Source organism: Sciurus vulgaris, assembly GCF_902686455.1.
Source record: "Sciurus vulgaris genome assembly, chromosome: 19".
NCBI classification, from domain to species: Eukaryota; Metazoa; Chordata; class Mammalia; order Rodentia; family Sciuridae; genus Sciurus; species Sciurus vulgaris.
In genome coordinates this window covers 4,850,216-4,869,059 of record NC_136480.1, presented here as the reverse complement: position 1 = coordinate 4,869,059, position 18,844 = coordinate 4,850,216, and the positions used below count along the sequence as shown (strand labels likewise).

General features: G+C 39.9%; 1 protein-coding gene across 1 annotated transcript in view; it reads right to left on the bottom strand.

Moving 5' to 3' along the window:
• Nucleotides 1-18,844, bottom strand: part of LOC306650430 (vomeronasal type-1 receptor 90-like) — a gene marked incomplete at both ends in the record, with an annotated part of 91,086 nt that overhangs the window by 11,932 nt on the left and 60,310 nt on the right. The window contains one exon of the mRNA XM_079122463.1: nt 2,001-2,419. Within this exon, the coding sequence (XP_078978589.1) occupies nt 2,001-2,419 (419 nt within the window). The remainder of the gene's footprint in view (nt 1-2,000; nt 2,420-18,844) is intronic.

The following is an 18,844-nucleotide window of genomic DNA, read 5'->3' as shown; positions in this document are numbered from 1 at the left end:
TAGACCAAAACACATTAATAGTGGGGAACTTTAACACACCGCTCTCACCTCTGGATAGAGCCTCCAAACAAAAGCTGAACAAAGAAACTATAGAATTAAATAATACAATCAATTATATAGACTTAATGGAGTATTTCATCCACCATTGAGTGAATATACTTTCTTCTCAGTAGCTCATGGATCCTTCTCCAAAATAGACCATATGCTATGCCCCAAAGAAAGCCATTAGTATATACAAAAAAAAAAAAAAAATAGAGACCCTACCCTGTATCCTATCAGACCATAATGGAATACAATTAGAAATGAATGATAAAATAACAAAAACTACTCATACACCTGGAGACTAAATAATATGCTATTGAATGATGCAATGATAAAAGAAGTCATAAGGGAAGAAATATTCCTTTCTCTTCTACTAGATTTATTTCTTTTTGCAAATAAATGAGAACATGTGGTGTTTGTCCTTCTGTATCTGGTGTATTGCATGTGAAATAATGAAGGTCATTGGGCATTTTTCATTATGGTAAAATGCACATAACAGAAAATGTACAACTTTGATGCTTTATAAAAGTGCAGGTTAGAGGGAGTCAGCACATTTATGCTATTGTGAAAACAATTACCATTCATCTCCAGCACTTTTTCTTCTTCCGAATCTATACCTTTGTAGCTATCAAATAGGAATTCCTCACTGACTCCCTCCCTCAGCCCCTGGTAAATGCCATTCTATTTTTCTGCCTATATAAGTTTCTACTCTTATTTCTACCTTCTACAGTAGACTATTATAGCATTGATTCTTTTTTAAAAATTATATTTAGCTATAGATGGACACAATATCTTTAATTGTTTAATTAATTTTTATGTGGTTTATGAGGTTACAACCCAGTCCCTCAAACATGCCAGGCAATCACTCTACTACAGAACAATAATTCCAGCCCCAGCATTTGTTCTTTTGTGACTGACAATTCACTTGCAATAATGTAATCAAAGTTCACAAACTACTTGCTTGAGAATTTGTTCTTCTGTTCCAGGCTGAATAATATTCCATGGTATGGCCAAGCTATGCTTTGTTTGTATATTCAGATGCTTTTGGACAGTGTGCTGTTTCCACATTGGGCTATCATAAATAATAGTACTAGGAGCACTGGTGTACATGTGATAACCTGAGTTTCTACATCAATTCTTTCAAACAAGTCAATAAAAGAACAATTGTGGTGGTGAACATCTGTAACCCTAGGGGCTCCAGAGGCTGAGAAAGGAGGATTGTGAATTGAAAGCAAACCTCAGCAAAAGTGAGGCACTAAGTAACTTGATGAGACCCTGTCTCTAAATAAAATACAAAATCGGGCTGGGGATGTGGCTCAGTGGCTGAGTCCCCAGAGTTCAGTCCCTGGTGTCTCCCCAAAATGAATACATAAAAATAAAAAGACAAGTGATGGATCAGGTGATAATTCAGGGAAATAAATATTGATATATTTGATTGGACAAAATACAACTCACTGAATCACTTTTCAAAAAGTGCTATACATTCTTAATGTCTTACAAGTGGCTAATGAAGGCCATGAGCATGAGATCTACCTCATAAAAATCACTTGCTGACACCAAGCAGACAGGTTGGGCCCTTATGTGATTTCAAAAAAGCAAATGATTGCTATTTCTATTACATATTTTTTTATTCACTTGTCTCAAAGTAAACAGATTTAACAAAACATGCACATATCCATATTCATTTAACCCAGGGATCATATAGTCTGTGCCGTGATTTACTGTTCAGAAGCCATTATCTTGGTACATTCAGAGAAATTACATATCACTTTAGTGAAACATGTTTTGTCTTTCCCAAAAAGGATTTGAAGAAGTTATTAATTTGTTTTTCAGTACAGACTAGCAACAAAGGACTGGTTGTGGCATAGTCATTAGCCAACATCATCTGGATAAAGTGACAAACAGGGTCATTGTTCCACATAGATCTTAAGGAAGACAAGATAGAGTCCAAACAATACATGAGCATGAAGAAACTCATGAGCAGCAGGATGGTCCTGGTGGCCCTCTGTACAGGGGATGCTCTGGGAGAAAGACTGGTTGCATGAAGGTGCTGGAAGTGCTTCTTATGCCTACACAAGAGGGTCACCATGTACCCACTTGAGAGAGCCATGAGCCCTATAAGGAATCCATCCTGGAACACACCTAATACAGAAAATAAATGCCTGAGGAAGTAACTCATTGGTAAAATCATGCAGGATTCAGTAATAAGTATAAGATCACATGAGATCACATTGGGGATGGCAGTAGGAGAGATTGGAAAGTGAGCATTCAGGGACATATAGAGCACCCACAGGAACACAAGGGAGCACAGGCTCTGATGTGGGGACTTATGTTTGAACTTCGCCAAGCAGGAGCTCCTGGGACTGAGGGTGATGGCCTGGAGGACACTCAGCAGGCAGGTGGCACAAATGGAGAAGCCCCTCAAAAACCTGTACAAGTAGATCAGTGATTTACATTTGTTGTCATCCCAAAAGACCCGAGGCACAAAAATATTTGTAACAGTGTGCCCAATAATTATCAGCATCCCTATGTGGATTAGGGTCTAGAGCCCAATGATCAAGTCAGTGGGCTTGAGCTTGTGCTGGAGAAGGAACCTGAATATTGGAAGAGAAGAAGGATGGTGTTGGCTGAGATCCCAATGATAACTTCAGAGAAAAGTGCATTTCTCATTCTAAGAAGATCATATAGTTGGTTGGTCTTTTTCATATTTTGGGCAAAGAATCACATTATATCTTAGGAGAAAAGGAAGAGAAAGTCTTTATTTCAAATAGTAACATCATCATCAATCTCAGCCTCCATTCTTATCATCAGGAAATGTGTTCCATCTCCCCAACACACACTTCTCCCCCTTCAGTCCTCAAGTCTCTCTGACACCCTCCAGGTACCATTCTCCTGTTATTATCAAATCAGGTCTGGATTATATAACAATTGTTGGTTTCCCACTATACATCACCTTTTGCATCCATTCACAATAACCATATGCTATTGAAAATAGTTCTAGGAAATAATTTCATCTTTGTTTTCTCTGGGGGATTGCTTGATTTTCATATTTTTTAGGTGTTTTGGATAGAACCCAGGGCTTTGTGCTTTCAAGGAAAGTACTCTACCAACTGAGCTACGTCCTCATCCCATTTTTGTCTTTCTCATCCTGATAAAGCCCCAGGTACGTATGAAAAGCTCTGCAATTTTTGTTGAATTCAATTGGGAGGAATGCATAATAGTAGAGAATTCCAACTTTGTAAAAAATTAAATGTCAATGGAATAGGTTTACACTTAAATACATCATTTCAGTGTTGCTTTATTCTGGTTTAGTACCAGACCTATATCTTTAAAATATTAACTGAGACAACATTGAGGAAAATACACTGTAATACACATTGAATTTGCATCTGTGATCTTCCATTGAGTTCAAGAATGACCTTGAGCAGTCTATAATGTTAAACACTGATCATCTCATCTATGAAATATGGACAGTCAGATGATATATACTCTACAAGTATGTGTTAAAGAAGATGAAGTACAATCTGTGGAAATGTTTCAGGAATATAATTACCTCAAGAAATATTGGTCATTATGATTTAATTATGCCATTTCTCATACATGTGACATGGGAGGTTTAATTCATTTCTTTTTATAATGACTATACTTCCATTGTTTTCTCAAAATTTCCATGATATTAGAACATTTTAGCGGTATGTATAGAAATATTTTTGGTGGTATTTTAGTACTGTCTTTGAATCCTAATGTAACTATCTGTCTTAAATTGTTATTATTATCACCAGAATAACTATCCTAAGTGAGCCAAGTCCAGTTATTAAATATTGTTAGGAATATATTTTAATATTTTCTACTCAGTCATCTGTACTTAGGGTGGTAATTAAAGTCAGAGTTAAAGTACATTCAGAGTCATTCCATTATAAGGTTTTCATTAAAGAAAAAGCATGTGACCCAAGCCTGAATGGACCTCCTAAAGACTTCCAATTTTCTTCTCCATGAAGGAAGCAATTTTTCAGTTCAGAGCCCAAAGCACAGAAGTGATACTGAAGATTCTTTATTAAACTACTAATGGAATATTTTCTATAAAAGGCATATTTGTGCTATAACTCATGTCTTAAGATACATATGTATTTTAAATCTTTACAGCCACATATTGAAAAATAACCATCATAAGAAAATCCTGTATGTGAGATTAAATCATTTCATGATGCTGTAGAAATGTCAATCTAAAAGGCAAGATACTAAGAAAAAACCTGAAAAGTTAAATATCAATGAGCATGGAGTACTATTTAAAATCCAAGGTGATGTAGATACTTGGATAAAACATTGAAGAGTTGATTTTTGTTTATTTCAATTTTTAATTGGCATCTACTATTTGTATTTAGATATGGAACCCAGCATTATAATTCAGTATGTGTATACAGTATGTAGTAATCTAATCAGTGTACTTCCCGTCTTCATATATTGTCATTTTTATATTTCAAACCTGCCAACACTTCTCTGATTATTTTGAATTGTATAAGTAATTATTATATACTGTCACCATGCTATTGTGCTATTGAGCCCAAGAGTTACTTTCCCCTCTTAACTGTTTTTGGCACTCCTTACCCATCATCTATCTCATTTTCTTTCTTATAATAGGTCTAGGAAGTTTTCTTACTTTGGTCTTTTTGGGATCAACTGTTTCAGGTTCAATGCATGAGAGCCAACATGCAGTATTAGTGGAAAATAAAAACTCTCTACCATCACTAGGAAAAGATGATCTTTTCCCCAAGCAATGATCAGGTAAAGTGACACACTTTTCACGATTCACTCATTCAATTTTTTGGGGTTGTCTCCCATGATGTCTAGGAAGAAGAAAACAAAGATATAAATCAAATGTCTATGTGTGTCTAAGATTTTGTGGGTCACATTTGATCAGTAGGATTTTGTTCTTTTTTTTTTTTGTGAGACCTATGTACATATAAATGGCATGTGCCGATTCTAACAAATTTATATCAAAAACTGAAATATAATATGGATATTTCTATGGTATAAGTTAAAATAATCCATACTAGCATGTAATAATGGACATTAAAAATTGTTTTAGGCCAGGTGCAGTCATATATTTCTGTAATACCACTGGCTTAGGTGTCCGAGGCAGGAGGACTACAAATTCATTACGAACCTCCGTAACATAGCAAGACCCTAAGAAACTTAGCCAGACTCTACCTCAAAATAAAAAAATAAAAAGTCCTGAGGATATGGCTCAGTGGTTAAGTGCCCTGATTTAAATCCCTGGTACCAAAAAAAAAAAAAAAGTTTTAATATTACCTTTTCTCTACAACAAAATGTATATTATGAAACAAAAGGGAAGAAATTACATTCTTTCACATAATTTCTGTGACATGCAGGATCTTATTTAATTCATTTAAACATTTGAGCCTTATCAAAACAAAGTTTTCTAGCACTCATTGAATAACATGCTTTAATTACCTGTGTCCTAAGGCTAGTGGATGACATTAACTTCACTTTCATGGAGGAGTCTGCAGTCCTACAACCTGGTGAAATGAAAAGTAGGAGTGTATGGGTGCCATGAATTTGCAATAATAATCCAGGTGTTCATTGATTTTTTGTTCATTGCCTTAAAACCATTGAAAAATTGTTTGAGAGTAAATTTTTGTATCAGTAGCAGAAATACTACTGCATAACAGCAGTAGCATAACAGCAAATACTTTCCTGACAGTATGCTTCAAAGGGAGGGACACAAATTGATATAATTCTAAGTACAACTAATATTTCTCCATATAGTGCCAGGAGAAGCCCCAGAGAAATACTCTGATCATTGTGCTATCTCCAATTTTGAACCACAATTAATCATACCACTAAATTATGCACATCAAGTATATATGATTGGGTCTGGGGATATAGCTCAGTTGGTAGAGTGCTTGCCTTGCATGCATAAGGCCCTGGGTTCAATCCTAGCACCAAAACAAAGTATATATGATTAAAATTATTTAAATATATCAAGCAATATTATAAAGAAAGGTCTATTTTAATGTCTGTGCTGATGTGACATTGTTGTTTTAAAGCATCCTGGGAAATGGAAAATATTCATAAAGATAAGCTCAGAGAAATCCTGAGGCATGTCTCTTCCAAGCTGTGTCCCATTGTGATCACTCCTGGTGCACTACAGACTAGGAAATCAGAGAATAGAACACAAACTCTCTGCCATCAGTGGGGTGATGTCAGAAACACTCCTCAAGTTAGGGTCTCAGGAGTGTTGCCACCAGTGTAGTACCTGGATGTCCTCTTGTACCAGGTGCAAATGTTATACCTTACACACTGGAGAACCAAAGCTGCCCCCAGACTGGATATTCTGTGTGTAAGAATGTGTAAATCACAAGGAGTTTAATATAAATTTCTAAAATAGTTCTCATTTGCAGAATCCAGATCTGGTAACAAGAAGGAAAATCTAAATCAGCAGATGAGTAAAACAGATCACGTATGAAAAAGAAATGTCTAAAAAACTTCAGAACATTTTTCTTGTTAGAGCTGATAGTGAAGATTGGGGGATCCTTTATATCTACATCAAGGAAATATTTATGTTAGACATTGTGCCATCCTGCTGTCATCAGCATCATGGGCAGCCATATGATATATACATCATCATACCTGTTCCCCCAAACCAGTGAGAACGTCTCAGACAGTGGACATGAGCTGGAGGCCAGGACAGAAGTAGAGAGAATTATAGAAAGAAGACACCCCTCTGCAGTCCCCACTGTGAATCTGGGTTCTTAGGACCCTTGGGGTGAGCAGATTCCAGGTTGAAGTGAAGGGAGCACACATCTGTTCTATCATCTGCAGTGTGAGCATCATCCTGCCTCTATCTCAGGGATGAGATGACAGATAAATCCTGTTATTTATTCACCACTTAGCTTTGCATGTGCAGGCTCACATGCTTCGGACCATCATTATCACAAAGCTCAGCTTTGCCACTGTTGCCACTCTCCCCATTCCCCCCTTCTATTCACTAAGGAAAAAGTGGACAAAAGAGATTTGGGTGCTGAAACTGATCCTGTTTCAAGCAAGTGGGTTTGTGACTGAGGTGAATGTAGGCAGCGCCCTCTGCCTTTTGGCACTTCTTGTGGTGAAAATCTATGATGAGCACTAGAGAGAAGTGACTGGCACCTCAGGGAAGTCAAAACCATCACTAAGCAGGTGTGAGTCCTGCAGGCACATCTGCTCGGAAATATACAGATTCCATCAATATAAGGAGCAAAACCCTGGAAAATATTTGGGCACATGAATGAAAGCTATTTGTGACAAATTGAAGTGAGAATTATTGGTTCATTTTTTAAAACAGTTGTCAGGGTTGTAAAATACAGCTCAGGGTTCACACTCACAGCTATAATATTTACATTAGCACTATTTTAAAGTTCATCTGAGAAAAACCACTAGAAGAAAAAGTGTTATTTTCGTAAAGAGACAGGAAACCCCTGAGGTGCTTCTTTGCAGAACTCAAACTGTCAATACTGGAAAACCCAAGCAATTCTGCAAGAAAGTCAGTCTATCTGATTGATGTGGTGACAAGATTTGAGTCCTGCTTTCCTGCTTGACTGTTTTGCTTTCCTGTCTTGTCTTGTACTATGTCTCTTAGTGACAAGAAAAGCAGCTATATTCACATTTATCTGCTCATGCTGATGACATGAAAAAAATCAAGCTTAGGATAAAATCTGAAAGCTAAGTACAGTGACCAGTGCAGAATGAGATTTGAGTGACTGAAATGTTTCTGTAAGCAAAATTGAATTCAGACATTTACATTGTGACAGAAATTGCAAAGGGTACTTACTTTTTGTGACTAAATCATAAAAAACTAATGAACACCAATATTTTTTATCAAAATTGTGAATTATATTCCTGGGTGTTTTGGAGCCAGGAATGGGAAACCACTAGCATGTTAATTTAATTTCTATAATGTTTAATATATGTTCAAAACTTATCATCGTGGTTCTCATATTTGACATTTCCTAACTAATAGAGTTCAGGGTAAGAGAATTTTTAATTCGCAAAATCAAATTGGATGCAAAGACTTTATCAGAAAATTCAAGTATGTATTTTATACTGGTGTGAGTTTCTCCACTATGAAATGAGTTTTTGAACCTAGAACCTCATTTTCTTCAAAAAGAATTTAAAGCTTATAAATATTCAAACTATAGAAGTCATCCACATCATTAATAACTCTTTGATTTATGAAGATGACAGAAGAAAAATTGTAATTGAAAAAAATATTAAATTAAAACAGTTTTCTTATAGAACACAAGGCAGTATCTCTATTTTTTTTTTGCATTTCCTAAGGGCTGCTTTGTGGCATAACATATGGTCTATTTTCAAGAAGGTTCCATGTGCTGCTGAGAAGAAAGTGTATCTGCTCATTGATGGATGGAATATTCTATATATGTCTATTAAGTCTAGGTTATTGATTGTGTTATTGAGTTCTGTGGTTTCTTTGGTTCGATTTTGTTTGGAGGTTCTATCTAGTGGTGACAGCGGTGTGTTAAAGTCGTCCAGAATTATTGTGTTGTGGTCTATGTGATTCTTGAAATTGAGAAGGATTTGTTTGGTGTACAGGGATGCATCATTGTTTGGGGCATAAATATTTACTATCGTTATGTCTTCCTGATTTATGGTTCCCTTAAGCAGTATGAAATGTCCTTCTTTATCCCTTCTGACTAACTTTGGCTTGAAGTCCACTTTATCTGATATAAGGATGGAAACCCCCGCTTTTTTACTGGGTCCATGTGCGTGGTAGGTTTTTTCCCATCCTTTCACCTTTAGTCTGTGGATGTCTTTTTGTATGAGATGAGTCTCTTGCAGGCAGCATATTGTTGGGTCTTTCTTTTTAATCCATTCTGCCAGTCTATGTCTTTTGATTGATGAGTTTAGGCCATTAACGTTCAGGGTTATTATTGAGAAATAATTTGTATTCCCAGTCATTTGGCTTATTTTTGGTTTTTAAGTTGGCTTGGTTTCTCCTTTGAGTGGTTGTTATCTAAGGTAGTTCCTCCCTTTGCTGACCTCCATTGTTGTTTTTCATTTCCTCCTCATGGAATATTTTGTTGAGAACATTCTGTAGTGCAGGCTTTCTATTTGTAAATTCTTTTAACATTTGTTTATCATGGAAGGATTTTATTTCATCTTCAAATCTGAAGGTTAGTTTTGCTGGGTATAGGATTCTTGGTTGGCAACCATGTTCTTTCGGAGCTTCAAATATGTTGGTCCAGGCCCTTCTAGCTTTTAGAGTCTGGGTTGAGAAGTTGGCTGCTATCTGTATTGGTCTCCCCCTATATGTAATCTCATGGTTTTCTCTCGCGGCCTTCAAAATCCTATCTTTATTTTGAATGTTAGGCATTTTCATTATAATGTGCCTTGGTGTGGATCTGTTGTGATTCTGTGCATTTGGTGTTCTGTAAGCCTCTTGTATTTGATTTTCCATTTCATTCTTCAGGTTTGGGAAATTTTCTGCTATTATTTCATTGAATAGGTTGTTCATTCCTTTGGTTTGTATCTCTGTGCCTTCCTCAATCCCAATAATTCTTAAATTTGGTCTTTTCATGATGTCCCATAGTTCTTGGAGATTCTGTTCATGATTTCTTACCATCTTCTTTGTTTGGGCAACTTTATTTTCAAGATTAAATATGTTGTCTTCATTGTCTGAGGTTCTGTCTTCCAAGTGGTCTAGTCTGTTGGTGATGCTTTCCATTGAGTTTTTTATTTGGTTTATTGTCTCCTTCATTTCAAGGATTTCCATTTGGTTTGTTTTGAGAATCTCTATCTCTTTGTTGAAATGATCTTTTGCTTCCTGCAGTTGCTCTTTCAGCTTATTGATATTATCATTCATTGACTGCATTTGCTCTCTTATCTCATCCTTTGCTTTGCAAATCATCTTAATCATGTATAATCTGAAGTCTTTTTCTGATATTTCTTCTAACATACTGTCATTGGATTCTATTAATATAGAATCTAGATTTGTTTGGGTCATTTTCTTCCCTTGTTTTTTATGTTATTCATGTATCTTCCCCTGTAGCAGTGCAGATCTGAGGTATTGCAGATTTCCCCCTATAGGCTTATAGTGGCCCCATAGGTTTCCAAAACCCTTTCTTTAAGGGGAGATCAATATTAGCAGTGCCCAAATCAGACACTATGCAATCCTAGACCAAATAGCCCCTATGGCGACAATAACAAAATTGTCATAATAAACAAAATGAGTTCAAATGTTATCTTCGGTAAAACAAACAAGTATGCAATAAGGTCTGCAGTTTCTAATGGAGGACAAAGAGGATGCAGAGGGATGTAGAATGTGGCTGTTAATGGGATAAGAAAAGAATATACAGAAGTTCTAGAAAATAGAAAGTATGAGAGTGTAATCAAAAGAAATCAGATGTTAGCATGCAAAAAAGGGAGAAAGAGACTCTGAGGGAACAGGTAAACAAAAGGAAAAGAGTGCAAGAAAAGTAAAGAAATAAAAACTTAATTTTTTTAAACAGAAGAAAAAAGAAAATCTACTGTATAGCAGTCATATACTAATAAAACCTCCCAGTGTTCAGTAGCCTGATGCATGAGAAGTACCTGAAAATGAGCTTCAAGCCTCCAGCAGGTGTCTCAGGATAGGATTTGCCCCACTAAGATCGGAGCTAGGGCTTCCAGGATTATCCAAGATGGCTGCTCTAGCTTCGAAATGTGTTGGCAAATGGGGAGCTACAGCTCAGGGGTGGACGTGGTCAGCTGGAGGTCCTGGAGACGGGATGCACTTGGTCCAGCAGGGGTCCCCGAGGTCCCGTGTGTTCGGTGTGGTTGTGGGATCCTGGAGGCCGGGTGCAATCAGTCTGTCTGGGGTCCCAGTGATAGGGTGCAGTCAGTTGGTCTGGGGGTCCTGGCAGCAGGGAGAAGTCAGTTGATATGAGGGCCCCAGTGGCAGGGAGTGATTGGTTGGGCTGAGGGATCCTGGACATGGGGCTCATTCAGTCCAGCCAGGGGTCCTATAGGGCCTGGCTGTTGTCTCAAAATGGCGGCAGCCACGTGTAATCAAACCTGCAGGTACTGTAGCAGTGAACTTCCAGGCAGCAGCAGGCAGCTGGTTCTCCTCTGGTGGTTGGTGATCAGTTTGCTGACTGTTGTCGGATGATCGGGAGGTGAACCTCGAGCATTCGTTGATGGATAGGAGTAAGGCAGGCGATGGACAGGCGAGAGGCAGGCAAATGGTGGATGATAAATGCCTGACAGTGAGCAATCTGCTGTCAAAAAAGGCATCAATATGCTGGCAGACTGCAGGTCATCACAGCAGACAAATGGGTAAACACCAGGGGATCGATAAGCAGCAAAAACTGCCTCACTGAGAAACAGATGTCCTCTGCTTGTATCCGGCATTTCGAAGCGACTAGGAATGCAGCCTCCCTCTAGTTCACCATCTTGGATCCTCTCTAAAACTTAGTTTTCTTGATGATATGTATCCAAATAAATAATGTATAAAGTCTCTAGAATAGATACCTTATGTAAGTTGTGTCACTAGAAGTCATTGTATTAAAAACAAATAAAAAATTAAAATTGACTGATATTCCTGTGTAAAAACTTGGCTAATTTTAGGTGAATCTAAATTAAGAAGCTAATGTTCTCAGAAGAAAATATCCTCATTGTGCCACAGAGAATAAAGTCCTCTGGTCTCAGTAGGACTGTTGGATCTGATGTCTCCTCTGTAGCTACTGAAATCCTCACTAGTAAGTTCAAATTCCCTCCTTCTAAAGCCTTTCCAGGACCCATGTGCACACTAATTCTGCATCTGAGGACAGAGAGGCACTTACCCAGATGGCTGAGCCAAGGGAGGTCTCCATGCAGCTAAGAAGAAGCCAAACAGCTGTAAGGTTTAAGAACAGGATGTTTTTAAGTCCTGTATATACAAACCTGTAATTTTAATGTCTGTAGAAAGGTAACAAAATCCCACTGGAGAACACAGAACTCTGGTTTCCCACATGGAACATGTCACCCCTCTCTTAATTTAAATTTATTCTCTGGTGGATAAAAGCAATCTTGAGAAAACTGAGCTCTAAACTTTTCTCTAAGTTCCCTGGAAGACATCTGGAGAGGTATCTCATTTGATATTATGTCCCAGTCATGCTGTCAACTCCATTTAGTCTCATTCTTATCCTACTGTCAAATTATGCCAAATACATGCCACAATTTAGATAACCTCTACTTAGGAGTGAGGGATTCCTAGCACCTCCCATGGTATCTAAGTGCCTCTGACAGTCCTTTCCCTACAGTGAGCAATGGACCCATCTTTTCTAGTTTGCTGTCACATGGAGCACCTGGGTCCTGGGTAGTGTTGGTTCTGTATGACACCATTTTCAAACTGCTTGTTATGTGTTTCAAGCTTTGAGTAATATATTAAAATTAATGTAATATAAAATGGAAAATAAAAGAATAAAGTTAGTGCTAATGTCACAGGTTGAGGAGATCCCAGGCAGATGGAACAAAAAGCTGAGGCAGGGCCCAAGCTGAGTGTCTGCTCTAAGAAACCTGCATGATCAACTCTCATCTTCATTAATGGAGGTGGGAGAAGGCGTACATTTTCTCTGTGAGAAACCATGTAAAATTAGAATCAGTCTCCTGTGTACTTTACATGGAGATTTATAAAACATTAAAAACCAAATAAAGTTCTGAGACTTGGAGTCAAAAGAAAGTACAATCATTTCAAGCAGACCCACTGATGTTTCAGTTTTGGACTCAGAAGATAGTTCTTTATAACCACCAATATCAATATGTGAAGGGTTAAGACAGGTATGATAACAAATGAAAAATTAGTTACTTCTAGAGACAATGGGAAACTTAAATTAAGTGGAAATACATACAATGAAGACTGTAAAATCTATAGGCTAAAATTTCACATGGATGGGCCTGGGGAGGCTTCAAGACTACAGAAGAACATTATAACAAATGCCAAGGTATGAGATCTCCAAAGCCACGTGAAGGGAAAATATAAAAATGGCAGAAGAGCACAAGCACTCCAGCATATGTACAATAAGGCAAGTCTCACCTGGTGTGGACTCAGGGCATGATGTGCTGTAAAAAAGTTTATCCTCACATGCAGCCCCCATCCTGTCCCAGCCTCACCTCTGCCTTTGGTGATCTGGACTCTACCCTCCTCTGTGACATGGTATGGGCCATTGACCATCAGTGCCTCCTTGAATCCTGTCCCTCATGTACACTCATTTCCTGGAAGGCTCCTGGGGTGAGCTATGCAAAGGAATGGCCAGTTTCCCCCAAACTTTTTGGAGTCACCTCTTTTGTGCAACCATGAAGAGCTCTTTGTAGAGGTAGAGAGGTATAGACAAACACCCTTCTTCTACTGTGGACTGTTTGTGTGACTTTGGGGAGGTGAGCCCAATCTCTATGCAACAGAATGAAACTAAACCCCTATCTCTCACCCTGCACAAAAATCAACTCACAATTGATCAAGGACCTTGAAATCAGACCAGAGACCCTGCATCTTATGGAAGAAAAATAGGTCCAAATCTTCAACTTGGTTTAGGATCAGACTTCCTTAACAGGACTCCCATAGCACAAGCAATGGGAGGGGGACAAGAATGGAGGAAGGAGGGACTGTATAGAGGGAAAAGAGGGGTTGGAGGGGTGGGGGGGATCTAAAAAAAGATATTGAATTTTGTATGTTTATCTTGTATCTTGCTATTTGTTGAATTTTTCAGTTCCAGAACTCTTCTGGTGGAGGGTTTTTATTCTTATAGAGGATCATACCATCTGCAAACTGATAATTTGACTTCTTCCTTTCCTATTGTTATCTCTTTTATTTTCTCCTCTTGCCTAGTTGCTATGAATAAAATTTCATGTGCTTTACCAAGTAAGAGTGGAGAAAGCAGCCATCCTTGTCTTGTTCCTAATATAGAGGAAATGCTTTCAGTTTCCCCCTGCTTGGTACGATGTCAGTTTTGGGTTTGTCATATATAGTATTCATGACATTGAATAAAGTTCCTATTGAGTCTAATATGTTCAGGGTTTTTATTATGAATGGGCACTAGATATTTTTGCAAAGTTTTTTCTGTATCTGTTCAGATAACCATGAAATTTTGTTCTTAATCCAACTTACATAGTGAATTATGTTTATTTGCATATATTGAACCATCCCTGCATCCTGGTATGAAACCAAGTGGATCATGATATACAATCTTCTTAACATATTTTTGAATATGATTAGCTAATATTTTATGAGGTGCTGCAACTATATTGTAGGCATGTTGCTCTACAGTTTTCTTTGTGTGGTTTGTCCTTATGTGATTTTGGTATCAATATTACCCAAGCACCATTAAATGAATTTTTGAAGCATTTCCCTTCCATTTCTGTTTCACAGAGCAATTGGAGAAGCAGTAACATTTGTTTTGTAAATGTGTGATAGAATTCAGCTGAGGCTACATCTGGTGCCTGCTTTTTCCATTTAGATGGCTTTTAAAAAATATATTTTTACTTAGTCCAGTGGTGCACAACTGTAATCCCAGGAGCTTTGGAAATTGAGGTAGGAGGATGGCAGGTTCAAAGCCATCCTTAACAACTCAAAGAGGTCCTGTCTCAAGTAAAATATTAAAGGGGGCTGGAGGACAATGGAATATTACTCAGCCATAAAGAATGATAAAATTATGGCATTTGCAGGCAAATGGATGAAATTGGAGAATATCATGCTAAGTGAGATAAGCCAATCTCAAAAAGCCAAAGGATGAATGATATCACTAATAAGTGGAGGATGACACATAATGGGGTGGAGGAAAGCGTTAGTGTTAGGGTTAGAGTTAGGGTTAGGGAGGGGGGCAAGAATGGAGGAAGGAAGGACTGTATAGAGGGTAAAGAGGGGTGGGAGGGGTGGGGGGAAGGGAAAAAAACAATGAATCAAACAACATTACTCTATGTAAATTTATGATTACACAAATGGTATGCCTTCACGCCATGTACAAACAGAGAAACAACATGTATCCCATTTGTTTACAATTAAAAAAAAAGAAATGTAAAACACAATTAACAAAGATGTAAAAAAAAAAAGGGGGGGGGGCTGGGGATGTGGCTCGGTGGTTAAGAGCCCCTACTATGTTCAAACCCCACTATAAAAAACCACATTTTTATTAGTGCTCTATAATCATCTTAACAGTGTGTTCACTGAGACATACTCATGTATGTGGAAAACATCATTTGATCAGTCTTAGTCTTCAATGCCTGAGCTTTCCCTCTCCTCTCCCTCTCTGCAAGCCTCTACTGTGTTCTTCTCCCTTCGGTTTTTGTAAGATCCCCTCTCTTTCCCTAATTCAATTTTTCTTTGTACCTTTCATGTAGTAGAGAACACTTGACCCTTGATCTTCTGAGTCAGGCTTACTTAACTTAGCTTGATGTCTTCCAGTTTCATTCATTTCCCACAATTGACATAATTCCATTCTTATTTATGGCTGAGTAGAATGAGTACACTCTTGAAGAGATGCATAGATTCTTTTTCCTGGGAATGTCACCTATCGGCACACAAGATGTCCCATGATTACTCCTAGGTAGATGTCATGTGAACCAGAAAACAGAGATTCAGGGAGGAAAAGATATTATCTGAAGCATATATGGACCTCCCATGTGTGGCTTTGACTACTTGTACCTCCATTGAGCAGCCTGGCCACATCCAGAATGCCCTTCATTGCCTGTGTTGACTACTAATCTGTATCTATGATCCAGGATTCCATGACAATTTTGTGCCTGAGAGGAGGGAGTTAGACTTAAGTTGAAAAATCACCATCCTCCGGGTGTTATCCATAGGACTTGGACCCTTCCCATGATCAGACTAAAGCAGTGCACCATCTCTCTGTGTCCTAACAGGGTAAGATGAGGATTCTCTTTAGTTATTTTTTATTAAAAGAAAATAGTTCCATTCATTTGGCCCTATCCACTTGACATAATTACCTCCAAGACCTCACCTTCCATCATCACCATGCAGGTTAGGATTTCAACATACAAATTATGAGAAGACATAAAAGTTCATACAGTAGTAAAAGTGATGTCCTTACTTTGATAGGGTATCATTTATTTAAGTGCATGATGGATACACCTCAGGGCATCTTCCCCTTCACTTTCTGCATCCCTGAGGATATGTGGACCATCAAGTGGTCCTCAGGAGACAGTCTATTGTTGTGTCTAATGTGGCAGTCACTGAAGGGACGAATGAATGGAGCGGGATTTACTTAAACGAGGAGAGAGAACTCCCTCCATGCAGGAAGTGGTCTTATAGCAAAAACCCATTTAGGTGTGGAGCTTAGAAGTTTATGGGCAGAGCATGGAGCAAAATCTATATAAAATGGGTATTGAAAAGCCATCCTGCTGCCATCCTAGTTCATTTCCATCCTCCTTTCTGTAACTTCCATCTGGGTTCACCCCCACATTCAGTTTTTCACCTCTGGGACAAACAGTTGGGCAGGAGGTGTTCCCATAGATGAACCTCAAGGTGTTTTACATTTGAAATAAGGCTTGCAGGTGCTCATGAATATGTCTCCAGGGGTGATTGAATGGGGTCCATTAGTCTGATTGCCTGGTCATTTTACTATCTATTCTATTTCATCCTTATTCAATGAGACTGTGTTTATGCAATAAAATGCCAAACTCTTCCAATGTGGCTATACATTTTTGTGATCCCACTAGCAATGAGTGAGAGTTCCTCTGTATGTCTTCCCATACCCATCAGTTGGTATTGTCGGATTTTCTATTTTAGCCATTCTTATAGGTGTGATTAACAAATTTAGGTAAAACTAAAATACAATAAACTATTCATGTTTAGTGAATACTTTAAGTTTTGATATGTGTTAACCAATGTATCACCACAATCAAGATAGTTCTTGTTGGTATCCCACCAAAAAGGTTCCTGGTGTCCTTTGTACTTCCTCCCTCTTGCTTCCTCCTCCTTTCAGAAACAACCACTGAATGACTTTAGATTGTGATAGATTATAGAGTAGATTGAAGTTCCACAAATTAGCCCTCAGAGCATTATTCTCCAAGGCAGGTGACCTTGGACAAATCAGTCACTTTCCAACTTAGTTTACTCATCTATAAGATCAGTAGTCTTCTATCCAGCACTTAAGATACTGGAAAGATAAGGACAAAGTAAATAATGAACCAAGACGAGTGCCTGACAGAGTGGGCGCTCAACTTCTGGAGTCCATTGTAACCAACGATGCTTTAGGTTTTTGCAATGCAGAGTACAAGTAGGAGACTATAACTCCATAATTTCTTTCTCTTTGTTTTACTGTTCTTTTTAGACATAATGACAGTAGAATGTATTTAGGTATATTACACATACATGGAGTATCACTTATTCTATTTAGGATCCTATTGTGGTTGTTCATGATGTGGATTTGGGTTTTTTCAAGATGGCGGCCTAGAGGGTGGCTGCATTACGTGTTGCTCCAGAACTCAGGATTCAAGAGAGGAGATATTGAGACGCTTGGGACCAACTCAAAGTAGCCGGGTGACTCTCACCCCCTGGGGGGGCATCCCGGATGGGACGGGGGTCCCGGAACGCAGGAAACTTTGTGAAGTAGAACTGCCGGCGAGACGCCCCTCCCCCCGCTGGAGCGCCATAGAGGAGGCCGCTCGGCACAGCGCTGGGACTCGGAGCAGCCACTGGGGCTCCGGCGGCTGCCCGGGGGAGGAGTAGCGGGGAGAACTGTGTGGACTCAGGACACCGGGGCCTGCCCTGAGGAGGAGGAGAGGAGCGTGGCCACTTGGATTCGGAGAGACTGCACCAGAGCTGCAGGCGGTTGCCAGAGGAGAAGCCGCGCGGCGAGCTGTTTGGAATCAGAACGACGCTTCTGAACGCCGGGGCCTGCCCTGAGGACAAGGAGGAAGAGGAGCGGCCGCTTGGATTCGGGTGACTACACGGGAACTACAGGCGGTTGCCAGAGAAGGGGCTGCGTGGCGAGCTGTTTGGACTCTGACCACTTCTGAACCCCGGGGCCTGCCCGGAGGAGTAGGAGAAGGAGGAGGAGGAGCGCGGCGGGTCCTTTGGACTCGCAGTGACTGCATTAGCGCTCCAGGCGGCGGCTCAGAGGAGAAGGCGAGTGGTGAGTTATTTGGTCTTAAAGTGACAGCTCCTGAACACGGGGGCTGCCTGGAGGAGAAGCGTGGTGGGACGCTTGGTCTTGAGGGGGACACCAGAGCTCCGGGCGGTGCCCAGAGGACCCGTGCAGCGGGTCACGTGGATTCAGAGCCACTCAGAGGGACTGCTCCTGAACACCCGGGGGGTTATCTGGAGAAGGAGGAGGAACGGGGAGGGTCACTTCGACTCGGAGTGATTGATTGCCCCGGGCTACGGGTGGTTGGTGGGAGGAGGAGGCACGAAGTGAGTTTCTTGGACTCCTAGTGACCGCACCGGCATACTGGGCGGCTGTCTGGAGGAAGAGGCCTGTGGCGGGTCTCTGGGACTCAGAGCGATTGTTCGGGGTCACAGGTGGCTGCTCAGAGGAGGGGCCACGCAGCCAGGCGATTAGGTGCAGAACAGGGTCCCAGGATCTAGGAGGCTTCTGGGTGGAAGAGCCGCACAGAGACAGGCTTAGGGCGGAGCGAAGGTTCCAGGCCTATGGGCAAATTCTCTGAGGAGGGGCAGCCTAAGGAGATTCATCTGTGAAGGGTGAGGCTCCCAGGCCCAGGAGGTAGGGCCGGGCCCCTGGAAACTTTGCAGAGGAAGGCAGCCCAGCCCAGGCAGTAGCTGTAAATTGAGGGGAACCTCTAGGAGGAAACTGACCAG